Below are 23,581 nucleotides of genomic sequence, written 5' to 3'. Positions count from 1 at the left end.
GTTACTCTGCTCTGGAACGTGCTCGGATGCGTGTGTTTGGTGAAATCAACTTGTTACAGCCTCTCAGGTTTTAAGTCAGACTTGATGATTTACTTTTGTCTTAGCAGCCTTTCTGGTTTAAACATCGTCCGTTCTATGAACTGTACTGACAGATTTTTTGGCATTGAGCAACATTTTGTCTCATTATTACCCAGCGTGCATACTGTAAGACCACAAGAGAGCTTTTCAAGAATCGAGATACGTTGTAACTTTTCAAGGCAGTGTAACGTTGAGTTTTATCTTACATGAAACAAAGTGCGAGCAAGTTCTTAATATGAGCCTTTATACGTATTCTGGTATAGAAATCGACCAAAATTATGTTTTTTGATGACTTAAACGTGTCAAATAACTGATATGTAGGACCAAATTAGTTATATTTTTAATACTGCTGTTCAACACAATATAAATAATCAGATGATTACAACTATGAAAACATAACACACATTATAAATATTTCAATAATAACAGTGATAAAAATAATTATTATTGATAATAGTAATTACAAATGAATTATTTTCTACATTTTTTTTTTATAATTATAAAATATTATTATTTTAACACCTTACATTTACGTGACGTGTTGTGTTTAACTGATTTATTTAAAATGTATCACCTGAATTTGTTGTTAATTGTATACCTTGTGTATACCTTCTGTTACTAACTTTTTAAGACTTTTAGCTTGTCTGTCTAATTCACTATAAGAGACTCACCAAATGTTTTCATTATTAGTATTAATTCTTTAAAGCAAAAATAGTGTGCTCATTATTATATAAAATTAAGCTGATTCCAAAAGTAACTGTTAAAGGATTAACCATTTAAGTGCGAGTGTTTGTAGAAATATCATCAAACCGATTATCAGACTGTCTTCATTATGTTATATTGTTACAGCGATGCAAATGTAAATAATCTCTTCTTGTTGTGAAAATCAGTTGTCCTCAACATTAGGGCCATTTATCATGGATTGTTCTCACCAGCTGCGAATCCTACACCAGCGTGAGCTCTCATCTGCTGCGTGAGCAGCTGTCACAGACATTTGGAGCAGCTCAGTCCAGCATGAGGGATGAGGCTATGTGTTCCTATCAGATTCAGATGTCTGGCTGTGCCATTAGACCCCAAAACTGTACACGATCTCTAGATTGAACAGTCATTTATGAAACAATGCCTGTGATGTCAGTCTCAGGAAACTGAGTCAGTAGTTTTGTTGCTGATGGAATTGTTTAAAATGAGCCATTCCTGACGGCCTTATTTCATATAACACGAGTGTATCCATCCAACTGGTCTCTTTCCATCATATTTTGTGTCATGTGCTTATATTGGGAAGAGCTCTTTGAGCCTTGATATGACTTTTTATTGTCTAATTTGGGCTTCAGTGATAGAAGCTGTGGGATAGTTTAAATTGAAATCATTCATTAACTTGCAATTTATGAGTTAGAAGATCAATTACTTCAAAATCCGAACTAGTTGATTGTGTTTTTCCCCTTCTTAGATCATTATATTCGTAGAAGAATGATTGACGGTAGCGCTATGACAAAGCCAAGCAAGATTTATGACGAACTGACAGGCTTGCTTTTTTGTAACCCTCTCTTTTTCTCTTTTCTTCTAAGTAGATATGTTATCAGGTTGCTGCAGATGCCACTAACTGGTGAAGGAAGCTCTAGATAGCTCACAATTTCACCTGATTAGAAGCAGAGCAAACAGGCCCACAGTGGAAATTTTTACTGCTAAATTGACTCTTTGAGACAGCCTGATATCACAGTGACACACACCTGCTCAATCTCAGATGAAAAATCGAGTGCTCCGAACAGACTCTTTTGTTTCTGAGGTGTATCGATCTGTCTGAGGCGTCAGACAGGCTTCTGAACCTGTCAAAACAGCGTAGACTCTTAAATTGTCCCCTTTTAGGCCTCTTCCAGACTTCTTCCATTTTGTGAACTTCAGTTGGAAGTATTTCAAACGATTTTGCTTTTGTGATAACAAATTACATATCGAATGATGTTTGCCCAGTGAATTGCAATCAGGACGGATTTATGTTAGAATGGATTTATGAACAATGCTTTCTGCCTGTATTTCATAATTGAGGCCCGGTGCGTGTTTGGTTTTGGTGATGTTATTGATGTTTTCCACTGTCTGGCTTCCTCTAATTTATATCAAGTTAGAAACATGCCACTTTGAGCTACTGTCCCAAACTTCCCATCTAGTCTCTGAGGAGCACTTGACAGGATATCATGTTCCTGCGCTATCAGAATGTCCCACTGAGTAGTTTGTATTTTTGATAGCCCAGATGACGCATAATTTTGCTAGGCAACAGAGAAATATAGTCTGTCTGGCCAAGTTGACTGCTTAAACATGTTTCCAGATCTAGTCCTTTACCCTGGCCAGGACGTCAAATGGGATTTTCCATTGGTTTCAGATTCAGCCGTGGCATATCTGAAGCAGTATTCACCACTGAAGGCAGCAGTTTCGTCCCAGCCTGCCCTCTGTCTCCTGTCATGAGGCTACAGTGTTGTCATCCTGAAGGTTTGTTTTGGAAGATACCTTTTGTGCAGATGTTGGGTGAGAACTTTGGCCTTTACTAGAACAACAAGCAGCAGTGACATGTAGGTGGTCAACTCTTGAGTCAGTCAACAGGATGTTGGTTAGGTTTGCAACAAAGCAAGTAGTTCAGCTGCATGTAGAAGAGCATGGACAGATAGTGAAGCCACATGGATGATATAAAGCGATAATCAAAAAAGCTTTACATGTGGTGGGAAGTTGAAATGTCATGATGCTTTTATTACACACAAACCACATGCAGCATGCATTGTCTTTTGTTTCTCTCTCTTCCTCTCTTTCTCACAACTTGATTGGTTGTCTTGTACCCATAAAAGTATAGGGAGGGGCATTTCCTGTTCAATTCTGACCATCTTCTGTGTTTCCTTCAACAGACACAAGCACACACATGCAGACTAGCTTAAAATCGGTCAGTAAATAATAAAATATTGATTTATTGTGCATTCCTAGTCTTTTTGATGCACATCTTGGAATTTATTTAGTAAATCATCATCATTGACAGAATTCATCCACTTCAACAGGGTGACCGCGGGGTCTTAAATGGTATTAAAAGTTGGTAAATCAATTTAGAGAAAATTAAGGCCTTTAAAAAGTATTAAAGGGATACTCCACCCCAAAATGGAAATTTTGTCATTAATGACTTACCCCCATGTCGTTCCAAATCTGTAAAAGCTTTGTTTGTCTTCGGAACACAATTTAAGATATTTTGGATGAAAACCGGGAGGCTTGTGACTGTCCCATAGACTGCCAAATAAATAACAGTCTCAAGGTCCATAAAAGGTATGAAATTCGTCGTCAGAATACTCCATCTGCCATCAGACGTGCAATCTGGATTATATGAAGCGACGGGAACACTTTTTATAAACGTAGAAAACAAAAATAATGAATTTATTCAATAATTCCTTTGTAAACAGTCTCCTCTGTGTCTCTCCATATCACCTTGTGCTGCGTATGCTCTTCTGTATCATCCGCGCCACAAGGATGCGCTGTTTCTACTTGTATTTAGCTTTGATTTGAAATAAACCAGTGCATCCTTGTGGCACGGATGACATAGTGCGGGGCTTGTTGATCCCGCTCTCACTAAATTTCTGACCATTACCGCATGCTCCCATCCGCTCCCGCGATTTTTGAATCTGCTCCCGCAAACATTCTAATATTGTATTTAATTTTCGCGGATCAGGGCACCACTATCTATCTGTGGGGTATTTAAATCCCTTTGAAATAAGCACTGGCAGTTCACTTTCGATTTCGCGATCGCGAGCGCACTATGTAAAGGGAGCACATCTGTTGTGTCTGTTGAGGAGCAAATCCTCCAACATCTTGTCAGTCATCTCTCTTACTTTTGACCGGTGATCAGTCAGTCTGACTTCTGCAATTCGTGTTGGATGCATGGTTGTTGTTGTTGTTTTCCACGAAATTGGGCTGCTTTTAAACTGTTGCAATGGGTTGATTTTCCCCAGAGGGTTAAAGGTTGGAAATATTGCATAAATTACATTTGGTTGAAATGCTTACACTGAAACATTTTGCATTCTACCTGTTATAAAGCTGTGCTAAATGTTTTGGGCCACACTAGTAGGAAGCATTTGAGCTGTGTTTATGATAAATGTGCATAACAGTTACTGTAAAATGTGTATTTTAGGGATGGAAATTACATTTTCATATTTGGTACATGGTAATTGCACTACTTTGGGCGTTTTTTTTTTTTTTTTTAACTGGCTTGGGATGCACAATTAAAAGGACGTAGTAGCTGTGATCATTATTTTACCTTCCATGATCTTTCAAACTTGATCAGGTGCAGTACTGACACTATCAAATCAAGCACTCCGTAATCACAGGTAAACTGTCTGATCAGTCAGGTGTTTGTCATGAGAAGAGTTCCACAAAACCGCTATGGTTTGCATAGAGTTATAAGAGCTGATGTTACAAATACATCTTTTGAATATACTGTGTGAACTCATTGTCCCGTTAGCTCAGAGAGCTTTATTTTCCCTCAATCATTTTTGTCAGTTTTGTTTATTGGTCTAATTCTTGTTTCTTGAGTTGCATTGGTTACCTACTCAGTTAATTATCTTCTGCTTCGTTCCCACCCTTCTGAATTATGTTGTATTGATAAGGAGTTATCACAAAGTAGGTCTGTTTAGTTGTGCTATCTTACAATCAATATATAGTAAATGTAAGTTAAAGTGTCGCAGAAGTAACCGGTTAAAACTTGGAGTGGAGATGAGGTCTTAAAATGTATGGAAAGAGTCTTAAAAAAAGGTCCTGAAATGTATTAAATTTAACTCCATGATTCCTGTGTATACCCTGTTCAAGTACATGTATGATTTTTTTTTTCATACATTTTGGAAATTTACTTTGCACCTTGTTCTTTTCATTCAGAATTTTTGATTCCATGACTTTTATTTTATACAAATATTCCCAAATTTGCATAAAAATGTGACAAGAAATCAGCTACTGACACAGTATAGATAGTCACATTCTTTGTTTATAACTGATTTATCTGGCTCTTTATGAGCCACAAGCAGGTAGTAAATAGAGCAAAGGTTCTCTCCAGTCTGTCTGTCTCCCTTCATGTCTGGAAACTTAGTCTGCCTGTCTCTTTACAGGACATCTTGTCTCCTCACTTTAACACCCTGTTTCTGATTTGACATGTTTGGTCGTGGAGGAAATGATGATTTTTTCAGTTTTTCCCAAAATTTCTCAAACTTTGAAATGTCGCTTCAGAAAGTGAAGATCAACTGTGTAGGCCTCTAAATCCTTTTCCTTTAAAGAGTATTTCACCCAGAAATTAAATTTTTTTCACTATTTACACACCCCTTTATCATTCCAGCCCTTTATTTTGGATGGTGATTTATACTCTCAAGTTCTAAAAAGTTCATAAAATGCTGCATTATGTGTCTTCTGAAGGCCACGGTTGCTTTATGAGATGAACAGACTCACTGATAATCTTTCCCTATGACACAGCTGACACTATTTTATGAAAGGAAGAAAATAATATCAGCTCAGAATGACATGAGGATGATTAAATGTTGACTATGTTCATTTTCATGTGAACTGTCACTTTAAAAGTCAGTCCTAAAGTTTTAGTGTGTGAGGAGTGTTACATGACCTCTGACCTCTTCCAGCGGTGGGACCTTCTCTAAGATCACACACATCCTGCTCCGTCCTGGTGAGCTGTTTGTGGTTCCTGTGAACCTTTTACCTCCTACCTTTTACCGCTATGGCCTTTTGTCCAAATGGTCTCGCTCTGAGTAAACCCACACATGGCATACCCACTGTGAGAGACACGCAAGCTGTTTCTCAAATCCTGCACTTGTGTCCCTGACGCCTAGGCATTTGGAAATGCGAGCTCGCAAATGTTTTCCCTAGTTGAGATTTTGACAAGGATCCAGGGATGATTATGAGTTAAAATGCTGGAGACTTTGACCTACTTTGTGAAATCAGTCTGTATTTTGTTGCTCGTTTTTAGCATGTAGTTGGTCTAAGGTCAATCCCACATTAGTTCTATTGTAGTGCCACATTATTTCTGCTTGTAGGTTTAATGTCATATTATTAAAATATACTTTGGTACTTATTCTTTTAAGTTTTTCTTGACTGTATATAAACACATTGGTGGCTCAGAATTTTCTTTTGTAAGAGTCTTTTGTATGGACCGAGATAAAAGGTCTAGAAATATATTATTTATTTAGTTTAAATTATTTATTTAGCAAAGACACATTACATTGACCAAAAGTGGCATTTATTATGTTACAAAATATTTATATTTTAAATAAAAGCTGTTCTTTTTATCTTTCTATTTGGCAAATATTCCTGAAAGCAAAATATATTACCATTTCAGCCAAAATATTAAACAGCACAACTATTTTCAACATTGAAGATAATAATAAGAAATGTTTCTTAAGCACCAAATCATTTCAATGATTTCTGAAGGATTATGTGACGCTGAAGACTGGAGTAATGGCTGCTGAAAATTCAGCTTTGCCATCACAGGAATAAATTACATTTTAAAATATATTAAAGTAGGAAACGGTTATTTTAAAATTGGACTTTTTACTGTAGTTTTGATCAAATAAATGCAACCGAGTATAAGATACAAACTGACCCCAAGTTTATGCACAGACTAGTGTATAGTAGAGGTCAACTAATAGATTTAGTAGATTAAATCTAAAAAGTGAGTTGTTATTTATTTCTTTTGAATTTGAGATCTATTTTTTGCTGCAAGACAGGAAGAGAAAGTGGAAATTGGTGTTCGAGGAAGCAGGCAATGCTGTGTTTTTTAGCTGAACGGACTGCGGTAGTACTTGGAAAAGAGAGAAGGAGGGAGAAACCTAAAATAGAAATCTCACACTTTTGTAGTCTAGAAGCCTGAGTGAATACTAATCTAATGTCCACTCAGAAAAGCCAACGACAGATTCCCACAATTCATGCCAGCATGATTTGAATCTTGATGTCACGTAGTGTGGATTTAAGTTGATAAATGTGCAGTATTAATCTTGGCAATCGTGTCAGTGACAATCAGGGGACTATTGCGTGTTTTCTGGTTTCGTTAATAGTTCTGGTATGTTGCTATAGCAGCATTTAAGTATTTCATGTCACGGCTGCTGTATTTGCAGTGCATAGAACACTTGTGTGTGTGAAAGGTAGACTTTTTTTAATACAGTGTGCATGTCTGAGAGAATCAAAGATAGCTTAAGACCAATATGAAACCACATGTAAAAGTTCTCTGGGGCCTTTTATGTTGTTTTCCTGCTTCAACTTAAAAACCTGCTGGTTTTATTTTCATTTTATTATGATCTGTACGAGATTCCCCTCGTGGTCCTGCAGAGGTCACACCTGGGTGAAAGGACAGGTTATGTCTGTATGTAAACGGCTGTGTGTCAGATTGACAAAGAGCTGTTACTTGCGTCTTCAGGCCTTCACTTAATCATTTCTGACTATCATGGTTTCAGGGGCATGTATGAGCCGTGTGTCTGATCAGCTCAGCTCAGTGCTCTGGTCAACCCTGTTATTATGGGCCGTGCAGAAAAAAAAAAAACACAGGCTATGTTGGGCCTCTGTCCACTCCCAGAAAGAGAAGTGCAAACACTCACACCTTCCACTAATATCAACAGTCCACCTCAGGCTGATGCAGAACTGTGCACCTGTGGGACTGGCAGGACAAGTTGCTTGTCACGGCAAGATTATTATAGAATTTAGAATTTGTTGTATTTTTAGTTTGTCCTTTCAAAACATTTAGTTTCATTGAGTTTTCACTCTGTGACGGTTTAGATTTTTCTGTTTTCCATTTGATTAACTGATGTAACCAATTTCAAGGTTGTCTGTCGTTATCGTTAGAGTTATCTAGTGTCTTTTTTATGTTTAAAGCAGCAGTACAATATATTTTGCTCTTTGCCGATTTAGGTGTAAATGGGTGTACAGCCCTATGTGTCAGTACTTTTACTTTTTAACATTTCCAGCATTTTTTAACAATACCTGTGACAATTTTGGTCTTTATCGTGATAATAAATTTTCAAACCATTACATTTCTAGTATGCACAGAGTGGTACAAGTAACAAAATGGGTACAAGTTTTGTTTCAGTTCAGCTTTTCAATTCAGTTGAATATGATGTCATCATTTTTCAGAGCAAAATTCACTTCACGTTTTTATTACATTTGAAATATAGACATTTTTCTGACAAAAAAGCATGGATTCGCTACAGGAGGCCTTTATTCACCCCCCGGAGCCGTGTGAGGCACGTTTTATTATGGATGCACACGCTTTATTTAAAGTGTTTTAGACTGTTGAACAGAAACACCCTCTCACCCTCTCATGATAGAGCTTAGAAGTGCCAGGGCAATTTTTCATATAACTCCAATTGGATTTGTCTGAAAGAAGAAAGTTATATACACCTAGGATGGCTTGAGGGTGAGCAAAACACAGGCTAATTTTCATTTTTGGATGAACTAAGCCTTTATTAGTTATTATAGTTACACGAGTCTGTTTACCTTTCATCCTCTGCCCACATCTTCACATCTGCTAAAGTGTGAATGTGGGTTCGAAGTGCACCCACAATGCTTTTTGAGATCAGTGCACACTGCAGAGTAGTATCAGTGATAAGCAAAGAACACATTGTTGCCAAAGTAACTCAAAATGTTCCAGCGCAGTTGCTGTTGGTTACTGACCACAGGAACAATTCTATTCTTGGTGGCTGTTTCAAGAATGTTACCTGCTCTGATCAGCTCCCAGCAGGCTGGAATATGTGCGCACTGTCACCCATTCAATCTGGAGACATAAGCGAGCTACAGCATACATACCCATTACCCGTCCTGACTGGTCATTCCTTTCATTCCATGGTTTGTCTGAGCACGACCACAGACATAGACGCAGACATTCTTTAATGTGCCTTTCCCTTTTTCGGGGTGTATTTTAATCTTGAATGCAAATGCATGCATGCACAATCAATCTATCAGTTGGAGCCAGATGAAGCTGTAATGTTTTTTTTCCCAGGAGCTATGAGGAAAGCTGACTTATTTAGAAAGTCTTGTCATAATCCTCCATTGAATCATACATGAATAAATGCATACCTTAGCCAAAAATGTTTTTATGCCAATAAACCCCCCCCCCCTTTTTTTTTTCTTTCGGATGATTTTGGCCATCGGGCTAATCAAAGGCTTGCTGTAATTGGTGGCTTTGTTGATGTGTCATGTTTTTTTTTTTCTTTAATTTTTTGTGTGTGTGTGCTAATATACATTTACATGCACTTTCTAGGAAAACTGACACACAAAAGAGCGTTTTCCAATGGAGTATGTGGTAAGCGTTTCCCCAAAAATACCTGCATGTACGTATCCCCAGGCATGGAGGCTGGTCATACATTATCGAAAAACCTGACCTGACTCATTTTGTCCAGTTAGTGTGGAAGCCAGTAGGCTAACTTATAAACACACTTTATGCTATTACACAGACAGAGACGCAACCGACAAGAATTACACCCTTTATAATTGGTATGAATTCCTTGTCATCGAAGATTTAGGTTAAATTACATTAATTTGTTGGGCGTGCCTCGATTAACTAGTTGTATTACAAGCCTCACGTATAATATGCTTCTCTTTTACTGTGTATTATGTAGTTCATTATTGAAATAGGCTTTGATTTTATCCTCTGTGCTTATTTTTAATTGATGTGAGTCTGGTCCTTGCAGTTACATGGCAACAAAAGTTTTAGTACAGTGAGCTGGGTAAGAAGAGAACATCTAGTGCAGTCTATGAATATCTTTTACTGCATTCCGCACATGCACGCGCACTGTGCTTTATACACAACATTACGTTTCTTCAGGGAGTTGAAAATGTAGGTCATTAGATTTACCATAATGCTCTGTATCTCTCTGTGTTAGCTCACTTCCTGTCCTTCCGTTCTGAGATGCTCAAGAGTGTGTGGGTCTCTAGGTGAAACACCTTCATGTTGTCATTTGATGCGAATCATCAGCCTCTATGCCTAGGGTTACACTTCCAAATTGCACCAGGTGATGGGATGGGTGTCTGGACCTTCACTTTGCCACATGTGTATTCCCCTATTCTTTTCTAACTACTTCTTTCTGAGGTGTGGGTTTACTTTTTCATTTTATCTCAATGTGTTGGAGATCTTGGGTCATGGCACCAGAATTGTAAATTAAAGCGGGGAGTCTGGGATTTGTTGTCTTTTATTACCTGCTGTGGGTTCCTTTGGGGGTTCTTGGGTTCGTCTTGGCATATATCTTTTCTTTTTTGTTTGTACTTATTCCTGGAAGCTTGTGTTATGAATTGAGAATTTTGCTATTGCATGTTGCGTTTATTGTGTTTTTTGTTTTGCTCTTTAATTTAAGGGGGTGTGTGGTAGGAAGAATTTTGATCTTGATTTGCGGACGATAAAAATGTCTCCATGATCTGCTTTTGAAGGAATATCGTAGTATCGTGCTACAGCGCACATTCTATCAGCTGCAGTTCTGGCGTACATTTATGCACATGGTGTACACATACATTTACATCACTGACTATGTTTACAAAGACATCAGTAATCTAATTATTTACCTTATTCTAAAAAGACAATAATACATGAGTTGCTTTTAGATTATTCTTTTCATGTTCCCGTTTTACATGTTATAGTACATACTACATAGATTGATTAATGGCATACGTCATTACATCAACACGCAACGCCATCCGAAATTTCCCCTCCAGAATTTCACATATAAACATAGTTCGTCTTCATTATGATGCCATATACCAGTGGTCAGCAACAGGCGGCCCACAGGCCAAAACTGGCCAGCCAGCAATAATATCTGGCCTGCGCCCACAGTCAGATTATTTTGATAGTGGCTGGTTCTGAAATAGATCTGTCATGACAGCAACAGTTACGCACAGAGTATGGGAGCGAAGCACGGAGTGGAGTGGTGTGATTTTGACTGGAGCGAGAAGCAGATTTTTTAAAAGTCAGAGCGTCGTGGTTTTCACTTTTCACTCGCTCCTAGAGCGCTCCACACCGCTCGACCACGAGTACAATTGATGCCAACGACCCGTAATATAACTGCATATTTAGCAAGAATTCACGTTAAACATATTTAGCTAGCTTGATAGAGAAGGATCACTCAAATCAGAAAGAATGTGAAGCTATAGTGACTGCAGTGGACATGAGCGGGAAGTTATAGTTCTCAAGGAATTTGTTTGTTCCTTCTATACTGAATATTTTCAGCTGAAAGCATGATTTAAACAAGTACTACAACACTTATTCACACGCCATCACTCTTTCAATAATGCATTCAAACAAATGTAATCTTACAGTGCTACTTCATCTGTATCTGGTTTCGAATGAACAGAAATCTGTAAGAAATGCATCGATCCGTACGTAAAATAACTGACGAAAAAATACTGTTATTTTCATCACAAACAAAATTTGCACTGCAGAAATTCTAACTTTTAATGCTGACAACCATGTTATTAGCTTGTCATGTGGTAATCACAAATCTGTTTACATGGTAGATTCTTAATCAGAGTATTGTCTTAATCTTATTAAAATCAGAGTATTGTTGTCCATGTAAACGCACTGAGTGTTAACTCACTGGTAGAGGTACTCTCACGGGACACTGCACTTATTCGCAGTCACAAAAGTACATTATTTGCATTTGCTTTAAAGGCTTGCCTGTTAAATGTTTCATTCTCATGCTGTTCTGACGTGTACTTTTTCTGAGCATATTTACACCCAAAGCATGCACACTAAAAACCCTGTCAGACAGTGCCTGATTACTGAACTAAGTTATCTTTTGTGCTAATACTGTTAAAACACGCAAGGTTTATGTATAGACTCAGTTGGTTATGTCTTAGGCCTTGTCCCAAATGGCAACCTAAACCCTCGCGATCTTCCTCTGAGTGCACACTTTCATGATGTAATGCCCCTTGACTGTCAGGTGGAAGCATAGACTGTATAAAACATGGATGTAGTGTCCATGACGTCACCCGTAGACTCCTGAAGAGCGTTTTTGATGCTCAAAGTGTGCAGAGCGGGCCGTCGCCATCTTGGCAGCGCGTCACCGCGTAACTCACCCGGATAATCGAAAATGGGCAAAAAAGCGGGATCTGGTTGCTGAAGCCACGCCCACCTAGCTCGACTGCAGTGTCAGCAGCATAGACTGTATAAAAAGGGATGGATCACCCTGAAAACCTGTATTTATTTCTTTCTTGTGCTGAACACAGAACATTTTGAAGAATGTGGGTAACCAAACAAAAACATTTTTTTTTTTGCATTGTAAAATATATTATTGCTGGAAAATAATAGCATATATACATTATTTGTTAATAATTTTTAACCATTTATCTCGTTGTCACGCTTCCATCAGGGATGCAAAAATTCTGGACGGTACTGATTAATCATATTTTCATGTTATGGATGATAACTGATATAAATATTCTGTAGTATGTTGTCTAGGGCTGTTCTGAATACCATTTTTTTAGCTTTGAAGCTTTAGTAGTAATCAACACCGAATATCCGAAGCTTCGGAGGGAGGGGGCTGAACATATTCCTCTCTCTAACATGTGTCTACGAGTGGCGCGGCACGTCAAAGTACAATAGAACCTATTATGCTGTCTATACTGGATGTGGCACGTGCGGCTGACATATTCCCAACAGTAAGCTACTGCTGCGTTCTATTTACGACGTTCTGACACAAATTTAAAACGATTTTCAACAGTCGCTTTGTCACGTCCAGTGTAAACAGACTTTAGCTGTTGCGACGTGCGTCCGGTGTAGACATGGTGTAATAAAGGCAGGAATCTCTGTGTGTTTGTCTGTTTGCATTTGTATTATTTAGAGAACCGTTCATTCAATCGACTTCACATGTGGCAGGTGTGTTGCTGTGGACCCAAGGTAGTGCAGTGTCACATTTTGGTGCAATATGGACACGTGACATGTTCAGAATGAATAAACTTTTAATAAACTACAGAACAGCGCAAGCCAGAAGCGGCGCGCCTCACGCGGTCAGGGCTTATATGCTCCGAGAACAGACACTGCACTAGTGATACAAAACACACAGGTCTGTTAAGAGCAATACTTTTAATATAGACAAATTATTATTAGGCTGGCCTACGGTACGTTTTTTTTTTTTTTTTTTTTTTATGACTGCTGTATACGCAAGTATTTTCCAAGCATATTAAGTGCACGTTTTTATCATGTGTAAACGTACTGATTAACATGGCGGATAAAAGCAGCTCATTTTTTTTTTTTACTCAAACAAAATATTATAGGCGTACTACTTACAGAACTCAGGTGATTTCTCAAACTTGATGTGCTGTTGTGGTAGGCCAGTTTCAAATCACATATTTGGCACACTCCCACACAGCTGAGGTCTTGGCATTTTTGTCTTCTCTTCCAGATGAACTGAATCATGACGTTCACTCATGGGCAACTCATATTCAAGGGCGAATGAGAACCGCTTCGAGGGGGAAGCCAGGTGTTCGAAAAATAAAAATAAAATTAGAATATTCGAATCTCAAAATTGAAAATCGAATGCCAACCCACCGAACGAATATTTGAATAATCGAATAATCAAATATTCTGGTCCAGCCCTAATGTTGTCTAAAGCTAAAAATAAATCTCTAAAATCAGTTGATTTAGGCATCACAACATTATAATATACAGTTTGAAAAATGGATATTTGTTTTTAAATATGTCAACCATTACATTTTTTGTTTGTTTACTCAAAACAAATGTTTGTCTGCATTAATTAATTTCTTGTGATTGTCGAGCTGTATTTCTTTCCTATATGTGTTTTGCATGTTCTCTCTCTCTCTCTCTCTCTCTCCCTCCCCCTCCGCCTGTCTGCTCTGAGTGTGTGTGCTCGCCAGACATGCCATGCCCTGGAGCCAAGGACCATGATGCAACCGTGTTTAAGCTCGAATATTCCCTCCCTCCAGACGTTTCTGATGGACATTTCAGCACAGAGAAGTGACAGGGAAGAAGCGTTGCAAAAAAAAAGAATCGATGCACCTTTGCAGCATTCACAGTCCCCTGTGTCCTTAGAAAGCAAGAGCACGGACAGAGTGCACTCTGGGATTTGTAGTTCAGTTGACTCTTCCTCGTAACCCTGAATTCAGGTCACTCCACTGAATGACTCACAAATCAACCCTTTAGTTATTCAGACACATCGATTAGACGCTTATTGCATGGTCGGTCTGGATTTGTAAGCGCGTATGGCACGATAACCTTGAGGATGTGTTCAATGAGCTGCATTTTGCTTTTGCTTGGCATTGGCTCGTTGAGGATGGTTCAGACAAAAAATATATTTCTGTCATTATTTACTTTTTTTTATATATTCATTATATATTCATTATTTTTTTTATATATAATGAAAGTCAATGGGGTCCAATTTAGTTTTGTTTTGGACCCCATTGACTTTCATTATATAGATAAGAAGAAAGACAGTAAGTCATACAGGTTTAAAACGACACAAGGTGAGTGAATTAATGACTGAATTTTCATTTCAAGGTGATCTGTATCTTTAAAGTGTCAGAAATATGAAAAAAGTAAGTGTGAATTATGTGGAGGATTATTGAATATCAAGAGGAAGTAGACAGAAATGACTAGCCCCCAACTTGCTTGCTCTTAAGTTACCATGGGAGGAGCATTGAGGGCAGACTTCATGCTCCTCATCCGCTTTTTCCCTCCATCCATTGATGCGCTTACTCTCTCTCTCCCTTAGCCCCCATCATAATTGTGTGCATTAGAGTGAGAGGTGCTCAGCTGCATTTGCTTGCATGCACACACTCATAAATGCATAAATGACTTACGCTGCAAGGAGAGAGAGCGAGAGAGGAAGGGAAGGAGGGGGCAGGAGTGCAGGGGGAATCAGCGCTAGCATCAGTGTGTGAGAGAGAGAGAGAGAGAGAGAGCGTGATAGACCAGACAGGGAGGAGAGGAGAATAGAGGACAGTCGGCTACATCGCTCCTCACACACAGAGGGAGGTTGAGAGAGGAGAGGATGAGAGACTGTGGGGGAAGGAGAGGACAAAAGAAGACCGCTGTGCTGCTCATCACGCTGTTCCAAAGAAGTGAGGCTGGACGAGACTGATGCTGAACGAGGGAGCCGGCGTGACTTTGTGATTTTGAAGAGAACAGAAGAAAAGGATAAAAGAAAAGAGCATGTTTTTGTCTTTCAGGGAGGGGACTGAGCCAGAAAGCAAGTGAAGGGAGAAGGAGGATTGTCTGGCACTGTTTAAATATTAACGTGATTATGATTTGAACATAGAGGTAGTTCGTTTTTACCTAAAATGTGGCTTTCTCGTTCTCTTTTTAATCCAAGGACTTAGTGGATAAAATATCGTTCTTACTTTCTGCAGCAACTATACCGTGAGGACAAAAAAAAGCTCTTTAAAGCTCTTTTTTGGATAACATCTTACAAACTCTTGTATTTTTAATGTACATAGTGATGTCTGTTAAAGAAACATTGTTTTTGGTGTTACTTAAGAGTTATGCAGACAGAAATCAGGTTTTTTTTAATGCAAAACTTTTAGATGTCTTTCTTTGTAGTGTATAAACAGGTGCTTTCATAGATATCGGTAGATATTTCATAGATATCAGGACTACTTTTTAGCTTTTGCTAATTCTGCTGTCTTTAGGTGGAAGTGTGCATGAGTCTGTCTTAAGTGTGTGTGTGTATTCGTGCAATATTTGATTTTGAGATGTGTGTCTGGTTCTTTTTGAGTTTGGATGTCAGCACTGATCACCGCTGTGGTCTTTGTGGCGGCAGCGGTTGAACTTTCCCGTCGTGTCCAGCGCTCGCTGCAGAACGTTGATTCACGCTGGCTCTGAGCTCTCGTGATTGGACGGGGAGCGAGTCGGCAGGTTTTGTGTTGGCGAAACTTGTCGGATTTTGTTTGGGTTGTGTCATGACACTGTCTCGCAAATTTTTTTCCTCAGTCTGTTACCATGACAACAGTTCCATTGGCATGTTAAGGTCTCACGCTTTGTCTTTCACAACTTCAGCGTGTTGCAGCATCCCAAGTTACACTTTAAACCGCACTCTATATTCAATCTCGCCAGTATTAGGAAAGAGTCGTGCCTTCAGACCTTCCGAGGGTTCAAGGTGCTTGCTCTGAATCTTTAGTTCATTCACTCAATCTCTAAATCAGAGTTGCCAACATTGGACTTGTTTTTTCACTGACCATCAAAAACATTGATTCATGATGTTTTATATTATGATGGTGTAGTTAAACTCAGGTTTTTCCTTCTGTGCTGGAACTGCACTAATTCAACATCCGGTTTAACTTTAGGGCAATGAGATTAGCCGTTTCGGCTCACATTAATCATAAAGACAAGGAGTCTAGCCTGTTAACTACACCTTTGCTTGAAAATAGTCTCTCTGTGTGGTTGGTTGGTTTACTTGCCTTTGGTTTCACTTCAGACCAACAGGAACCTCTTGACCTTTAGATACATTGCAGCCACTGTTGGGTTGGCAACTCATTCACTCATGTTTACTGGTTTCTGAAACAACCCATCATATCAAAACAGGGATTTTGCCATATTCCTAACCGACAGGTGCTACACCCCAAGCTAGGTTACCCTAGTGTGTTAAACTCTTATTTTATTATTTAAATGTTTTTTTTTTTTTTTTTTAATAGTCGGATTTCTACTTCTCTGTACAGGTTCTCCTAAACACTGTGCTATTTCTGTGCCATGTTGTTGACATCAAGAAAGACCATGACACGATGAGCGATTTGGTAATACAGCCAAGTCTGGGACACTTCTGTCTAAGTGCACTGTAAAAAAAAAAAGTGAGCAAAGCTGTTCAGACTACACTGAATACAGTGAGCTCTGCAGCACATAACTACTGGTTCTGTGCCATGTCGTCATGATACGGATTACAAACTTTGTCTCGTAACTTATTGCGCTTTGTCAACCAGGTCTGAGTGGTTCTCTTTACAGGTCCTCTGTGAGGAATCTCTCCATAAGAATGGCCCAATGGCACCACTAACGTGGCACTTTGTAGATGCAGTGGAGTGCACATAAATCCCTCGGTGCTCTCGGGTCTTGCCGCACTCCATCCAAGATAATAGGGCCACCTCGTTGACTGCCAGTCACATCTGTTGGAACAACTTGGGATGTCTTGCAAGACACTATGTCTTTTTGCAGCCCTGAGGATTCTTTGTGGTGCTAAAGAGTACAAAAACAACTGGACAAAGTAAGCCACTACAATAGAAGCTCTATGTGTTTTTTGTGGTTGCTAATGTAAAATATATGCAGTGAAAACCATTGTACATGGAACAAGACTGGATTTGGTTCAAGTCGGCTGGACTTGGCTATAAACTGGCATTCACAACACCAGTAGAAACTGTTAATGGTCTATAAAAATGCTAATCATTTGTGAGGTTTAGAGCTACCCTGCTCTGTTAGCTCAGAACTGTTAGAGGTTACAAGACTGTTGCCTCTCTGTCAGAGGTTTTAAAGTGCTTTACACCAGGGATGAGCATTGGTGCAGTTAAATTCGGTGTTTGACATTGCTAAGTGACATTTAGGGGGTAGGTTTTCACTCAGGAAACAGATCTATGAAGAACTGCTCAATCCAAGACTGTTTGTCTGATTTTAAGGTGTCATTTAGGCTAATGAGCAATTGATTGATTTTCCAGTTGGCATCTAATGAGCAGATCTCTGGAGGCGGTACTTCAGATTTGGCCAATCGGGTCTCATTACCGTCACCCTGACAGTGCTGGAACATGCTTGTTTTAGTAACATCATAACTCTCTTATGGCTGGATTGTCACACTTAAACTTCTTCACAAATCACACCAAACAATCAGTGGCTTTCCAAATGGTGCTCTAACCCATGTTATCTTCTATACAGCCATATTTCTCTTGATTTAACTGTTTCAGGGCTTCTGAGTCTAGTTTATCCTTTTCTAAATCATATTTCTACAAACTGTTGTTTATCAGGGTTATTTATTAGTGTGTATAACCGAAAATTAGTTTTTTTCCCTGAGTTTTTTGATTCAGTGAATTATTGCGCTAATTTGAAAATAAAGAGGCTCAGGTGTTTTTTTTTTAAGGAAAATTGGAGTAGCAGGACAGCCTGGAGAACGGGAAAGAAGACGTGGGAGGGGGAGCGGGGGAGCGAGAGATTATCTGGAAAAAGAGAGCGAGTGTGTTGGAGAGGGAGAGAGAGCTGGAGAGGCAGAAGCTGGAGGAGGAGAGGAGGAACGCTGTGGGATACACGGTGTGGAGGCTGAGGGAGGGATTCCAGGAGAGGAAGGATAGAGAGGAGGATAGACTCAAAGGTACGAGCACTGAGGGCACGAAAGCAGCGCAGGCAGAGGTGATCTGGAAAAGACGAGAGGAAGAGGAGGAGAAAGATAGGGATAGAGCTCAGCTTGGCGACAGAGGTCCCAAAATCATCTGGAGGAGGAGAGAAAGGGAGTGACAGGAAAAGATGGGGATGTGTCAGCGCTAAGCGCTTTCAGATGTGTGACAGGACGTGAGGTGGCAGATTTAGTCTTACAAATAAACCTGCATGTACTCAGACTTCATGTAATCTAGGTGCTAGATAATGTACATCAGGTCCCCTTTTTATAAATTGTATGAAATTAAGTGTTACGTTTAAGTCTGGCCTATAGTAAACCCTGTATAGTATCATATTAATATATTTATACATACATGATGCTTAAAACCTGTTAAAATAATCATTATTTTACGTAAAAAAAAAATGAAACATTTAGCTACACTTAAACTTCAGATTTAGCTTAATATTGCATGCATAATTTCATTTTTACCACAAAAATAGGATAGTTTCAGATAAAGTGAAAATTAACAGACCTACTAGATGTCAACGTACCCTTGTTGTAGATCCCTGGCGTACATTTTTTAACACCTGGACTAAATTAAGTCTTTAAACCAAACGTTGAAGATTATGTTGATCGGCGTCAGTCTAATCATCACTGAGCGCAGCAGTTTGAATCATCATTAAATGATCCACATTCACCAGATCAGTACTTTTAGCATTTTCCGTCCGTCTCTTCCCGCTCTCTTCCTCTCTTGCTCTATCGATCTGTCTGTCTGACGGAAGCCTCCTCTCTCAAAGTCTCAGCTGCAGCTAATAGGCTTTTTATGGGAGTCTGTCAGACAAGAGCTAGTAGAGTGGAGCCCAGCACATGCAAAGAGAAATGAACACGCACGTAAACACACTCGCATGCATATAAAACACAATAGTACTCTCTTTCACACATCTACCGAGACGGATTGTGTCTGGAGCACTTGTATATGACTATACCAATAACTACATGACAATCATACTATATTTAGTAAATTCACAGTGTCCTGAGAAGCTCTATGCAGACTTAAGATCTGATGCAAACCTACACGCTGTGACAACAGCAGAAAACTTTAGTACTTTTTTGCATCTGTCTTTTCATCTCTTTTCACATCCTGTTTTTGATACTCTCCCGGACTGAACAGTCAGCACACTGTCCTCTCTCTGGTGCGATGATGAAGGAATCAGTAGATACAGAAAAAAAGAGGACTATAAAAGACAAGGGAAGACAAGTTATCGATTGTGATAGAGCAACGTGGAGAAACAATTAAGGACATTTAGTGGACATTGAGATGGCTGAGACACCAATGGAGCTCGTCCCTAAAACCAAATACACGCCCTTCAGGAGCGACTCCTTCAGCTCAACAGACGAGACAGTGTCCAATCCTTCTCTCCCTTCTTCTGCTCCTCTCACCCCACTCACCCCTCCTGGTATCCCTCCTTCTCTCTCCTCCTCCTCCCTCACTCCCATCCTCCCCCCTTCATCTCCATGGCAGGCTGAAAACAGCCCCACCACCCTCTGCTCCTTCTTCCCCAGGATGGGAGCCCTGCGGCTGGGTGTGTCTTCCACTCTGCTCCCAGGCCTGAAGGCCTCCAGCAGGCCGGCTAACATGGCAGGTGGTCAGGGTGGTTTGGGAGAGTCTGCGGAAGACACTGGGACTTCCGCCGCCAACTCTTCTCCTCCTCCGCCTCTTCCTCTCCTTTCTCTAACAGCCCCATCTCCTCCTCCTCGTCCCCCACAGGATATGAACCGGCTGGGCGGGGCCTCACGGAGGGCCCGTGTGGAAGGGGGCCAGCTCGGCGGAGATGAGTGGACACGGCAAGGCTCCTTCGTCAACAAGCCCACCCGAGGCTGGCTGCACTCGGACAATGTGGTCAGCACCACTGGGGTCTCCTACACTGTCAGGGTAAGATGCATTCGTCTGTCCATCCAGGGCTGTGTTTCCCAAAAACATTGTAAGCTTAAGTACATCGTAAACCCATTGAAACCAATAGAGCTATGATCAAATTAGGCTTACAGTATTTTTGGGAAACGTAGACCAGTTTTGTGTCCTCTTCTCACCCAGGTTTTAATTTCTTTTTGGCAAGATATGCATGAGTGTTCTCTAGTGGCTAGATGCTGAGTGTACATCACTTGTACACCATTGCATTGTGGGACTAAATCAGTGCTCTTGATAATTTACACTATGATTTCGGATTCCACTACAAATGGCTGTTCCCTCAAGTAGTGCACTATATAGACGGTTTCAACAGCAACAACATAAACAAACGTTACTGCACATGCACGCTTTTGTGGCCCAAACTTAACTTCCGATAGCCTTCCACAAAGAATCAATAAACAACAGCAAAGTCCCTCTAGAATAGATTATTTCTGATAACAAGCAAAATATGTTTGCTGCTTAAATCAGAAGCGCTTATTGAAAATGCAAATTCATTCTCTGCCAGCAGGAGGCGCTTTTGGAGCGGCAGAAATAGAGGTTTTCTCAGTTTCTCTGCTCACAAACGCAGCTTTATCAGGCATTAAAGGCAAGACAAAACGAAAATGACATTGTAAATTTTCTGAAGACAGTCGGTTTTCCTCAGAGTAAAAACATCTGTACAAAAACACCTTTTGAATTTGAAATGTGCGGTGCTCTTGCCAATTCAACGAAGTCAAAGTCTTTTGTAAAATCTATTTGTTGTGGTCCGTTTTGATATTGTGACTGCCACCAGTATATGCCACCAGTACATTTCAGACACTGCCCAAAACAATATCACAATAGTAATTGTTTGTCTCATTTTTATACTACTACTACAACTAAAAATGATTTATCAAAACAGCTGTGCATGAAAAGTGTTATTTATTCATTTGTTTTTTTATTTTTTGGTCAATGGAACAAGCTTAACTTGGTTCTTGTAATGATTATACAGAAGTGTGAGCACGTATATACTATTTCTGTTGGGAGCAGAGTTTGGGTGAAACAGTAATTTGAAAACGAAAAACATTGCTTGTTAGTTTCTGCACATTGTTGCGGCCTAATGTTGATATAAATGTTGGTTAACAGCTTGGAGTTCTGTTACTTTTCAGTTCTCTCAGTGAATCCATTTTAGTTCAAGTCCATTTTATCTTCTAAATGGATTGTTTTCTTTAATGTGTGGCATTTTCTATGGGCAGGAACTACATTGAGATGTGCTTTATTTGATTAGTGCTTCGTAATTTGAGCATCAGTTCTCATAAAACACGTACACACGCACTTAACCACATGCACGACAGCTGCCTGGCCAACTCAATAATCTTGACACAAGGCAACTGTGCAACACAACCATATTCTGTGCTCTAAATTGTGGTTGGAGGGCTAGCTCAGGAAGTGCTGTGACTGAAGGTTTGTCTTCTTTGTCTTTGCTGCAGTATATGGGCTGCGTGGAGGTGCTGCAGTCAATGAGAGCACTGGACTTCAACACCAGAACTCAGGTTACCAGGTAACACACACACACACACACACATACACACACACACACACACACACACACACACACACACACACACACACACACACACACACATACACATACACATACATACATTCACTCACTCTCACTTGCACTTCCTCTCATATTCGCTCAAATATCCAGTGTATGTATATCCACAGCGTCCCACAGGAGTGATTTAATCGTACATTCTCTCCACATCCTAATGTGCATGTGCACGAACATACACTCTCTCGCACGGGTCTGGTTAAAAGCCCCTCCTCTGATGAAAAATTCATGTTGCTCTCTCGTAGAGTGTGACAGAAAGAGAGAAATACTAAAATAAAGAACAAACACAACCATCTTCTCATTCTCACAGCCATTCGTTTTCTTCCTTTCTCACACTTTTTTTTTTAATGATATGCATGTAGATGTGCACATGTATAAAGTATTATGAAAGTATCTGTAGGACTATAAAACTGCAGAATACTTCCCGTATTAGACCACATTATTTGCAAAATGTAACATTTTACACTGAAATGCTGTGCTTTTGTATGTAAGAGAGAACAGGGAAGAAGGGAGGCGTTCTAATGGCATCAGCCCTGCTGTGTAACCATAAAGTCTTATAATAGAATCCTTGTGGTTTCCTCCCTTTTCTTCCCTGTTTGTGTGTGTGTTTGTTAATGGATGCTACACACATTTGCTTCTCAATATTGACAGTAGCAGCTGCTCGATAAACTGTTTTCATGCATAATCCCCAGTTTCACTGGAGGGTGAAATGCATTCAAGAAAAAACATTAGGAGGGTGTGTGTGAGTTATTATGGTTTGGAAAACTTGACTAGTTTTTTAGTTTTTTTCTATATTTGAAATGTGATTTTCACATTTTTAAAATCAAAATACACATTAAAAAGAAATAGTTTTTACTTTTATTTATCTATTTATTTTTTATTTTTTTTTGTAAGGTAGGGCCCTTATATGCCCTAATATTTAGGGGCCAAGCACTGAAGGTGCGTAGGCACCTATTGTATCCGTTGGCATTTTTATTTTTTTTCTTCCGCTTTTGAGTCTATGGCAACCCATAGAACCTCTTGCGGGACAGTTGTGAAATTTGGCACACTGATAGAGAACAGTCTCAACATTTTGAGACTGTTTGGAGTCTCTATCTCAAACTCTCTAGCGCCACCACTTGTCCAAAGTTTTACTCATGTTTATGCTAATAACTTTTGAACTGTAAGGCACAGAAGGAAATTTATTTTTTCCTCTGAATCCTTGGCTCATGCCGAGTCAAACACCAGAATTAAAAAAAATGCAAGGTTTAGTTTTTTCACTATTTTTAATTGTAGGTAAAAAACCTACATTCTCACCAAAATTGGCTCAGATAATCTTCAGAGTATGCTGGCAAAAAGTTATGGAATTCAAGTTGATTCTTCAAACTGTTCTTGAATAACGCACAAATTTGACGAAAAGCACGCAATAATGGATCTGAGGCTGAATCTCCGTAACGTTATGGCATATTGAGACCAAGCTTGGTGTATGTTATAACAAGCATGACCTGAGACTACTTGAAGTGTTTCAGCGATGTGCCACCTAGTGGTCAGGAGATATTAAAATAAGCATATTTTTGCTTATAACTTCTGAATGGTTTGGCCAAAAATCACAAAAACTTTCTTTAAATTAGGTGCAGCATGAATTATACCCAGTTTTCCCATGTCAGCCATTTTAAGTGTCGGCCATTTTGAATTTTG

The 23,581-nt window shown here is 39.5% G+C and overlaps 1 protein-coding gene across 5 annotated transcripts in view; it reads left to right on the top strand.

The window, feature by feature from the left end:
• The window catches only part of LOC109105882 (SHC-transforming protein 1-like), a 41,150-nt gene that overhangs the window by 286 nt on the left and 17,283 nt on the right, over nt 1-23,581 (top strand). The window contains exons 2-4 of one of the 5 annotated variants that reach the window (XM_042740902.1): nt 9,338-9,379; nt 20,131-20,295; nt 21,777-21,847. In XM_042740902.1, coding sequence (XP_042596836.1) covers nt 9,368-9,379; nt 20,131-20,295; nt 21,777-21,847 — 248 coding nt within the window. In that variant the 5' untranslated portion in view covers nt 9,338-9,367. Of the gene's footprint in view, nt 1-9,337; nt 9,380-14,521; nt 20,296-21,776; nt 21,848-23,581 lie in introns of those variants that run through there. The other 4 variants (XM_042740903.1, XM_042740900.1, XM_042740898.1 and 1 more) reach the window with 4 other exon arrangements.

The sequence above is a fragment of the Cyprinus carpio genome, chromosome B16 (genome assembly GCF_018340385.1).
Source record: "Cyprinus carpio isolate SPL01 chromosome B16, ASM1834038v1, whole genome shotgun sequence".
Classification (NCBI taxonomy): Eukaryota; Metazoa; Chordata; class Actinopteri; order Cypriniformes; family Cyprinidae; genus Cyprinus; species Cyprinus carpio.
The sequence above is the reverse complement of the archived record's forward strand: the minus strand, read 5'-3'. Positions and strand labels throughout refer to the sequence as shown.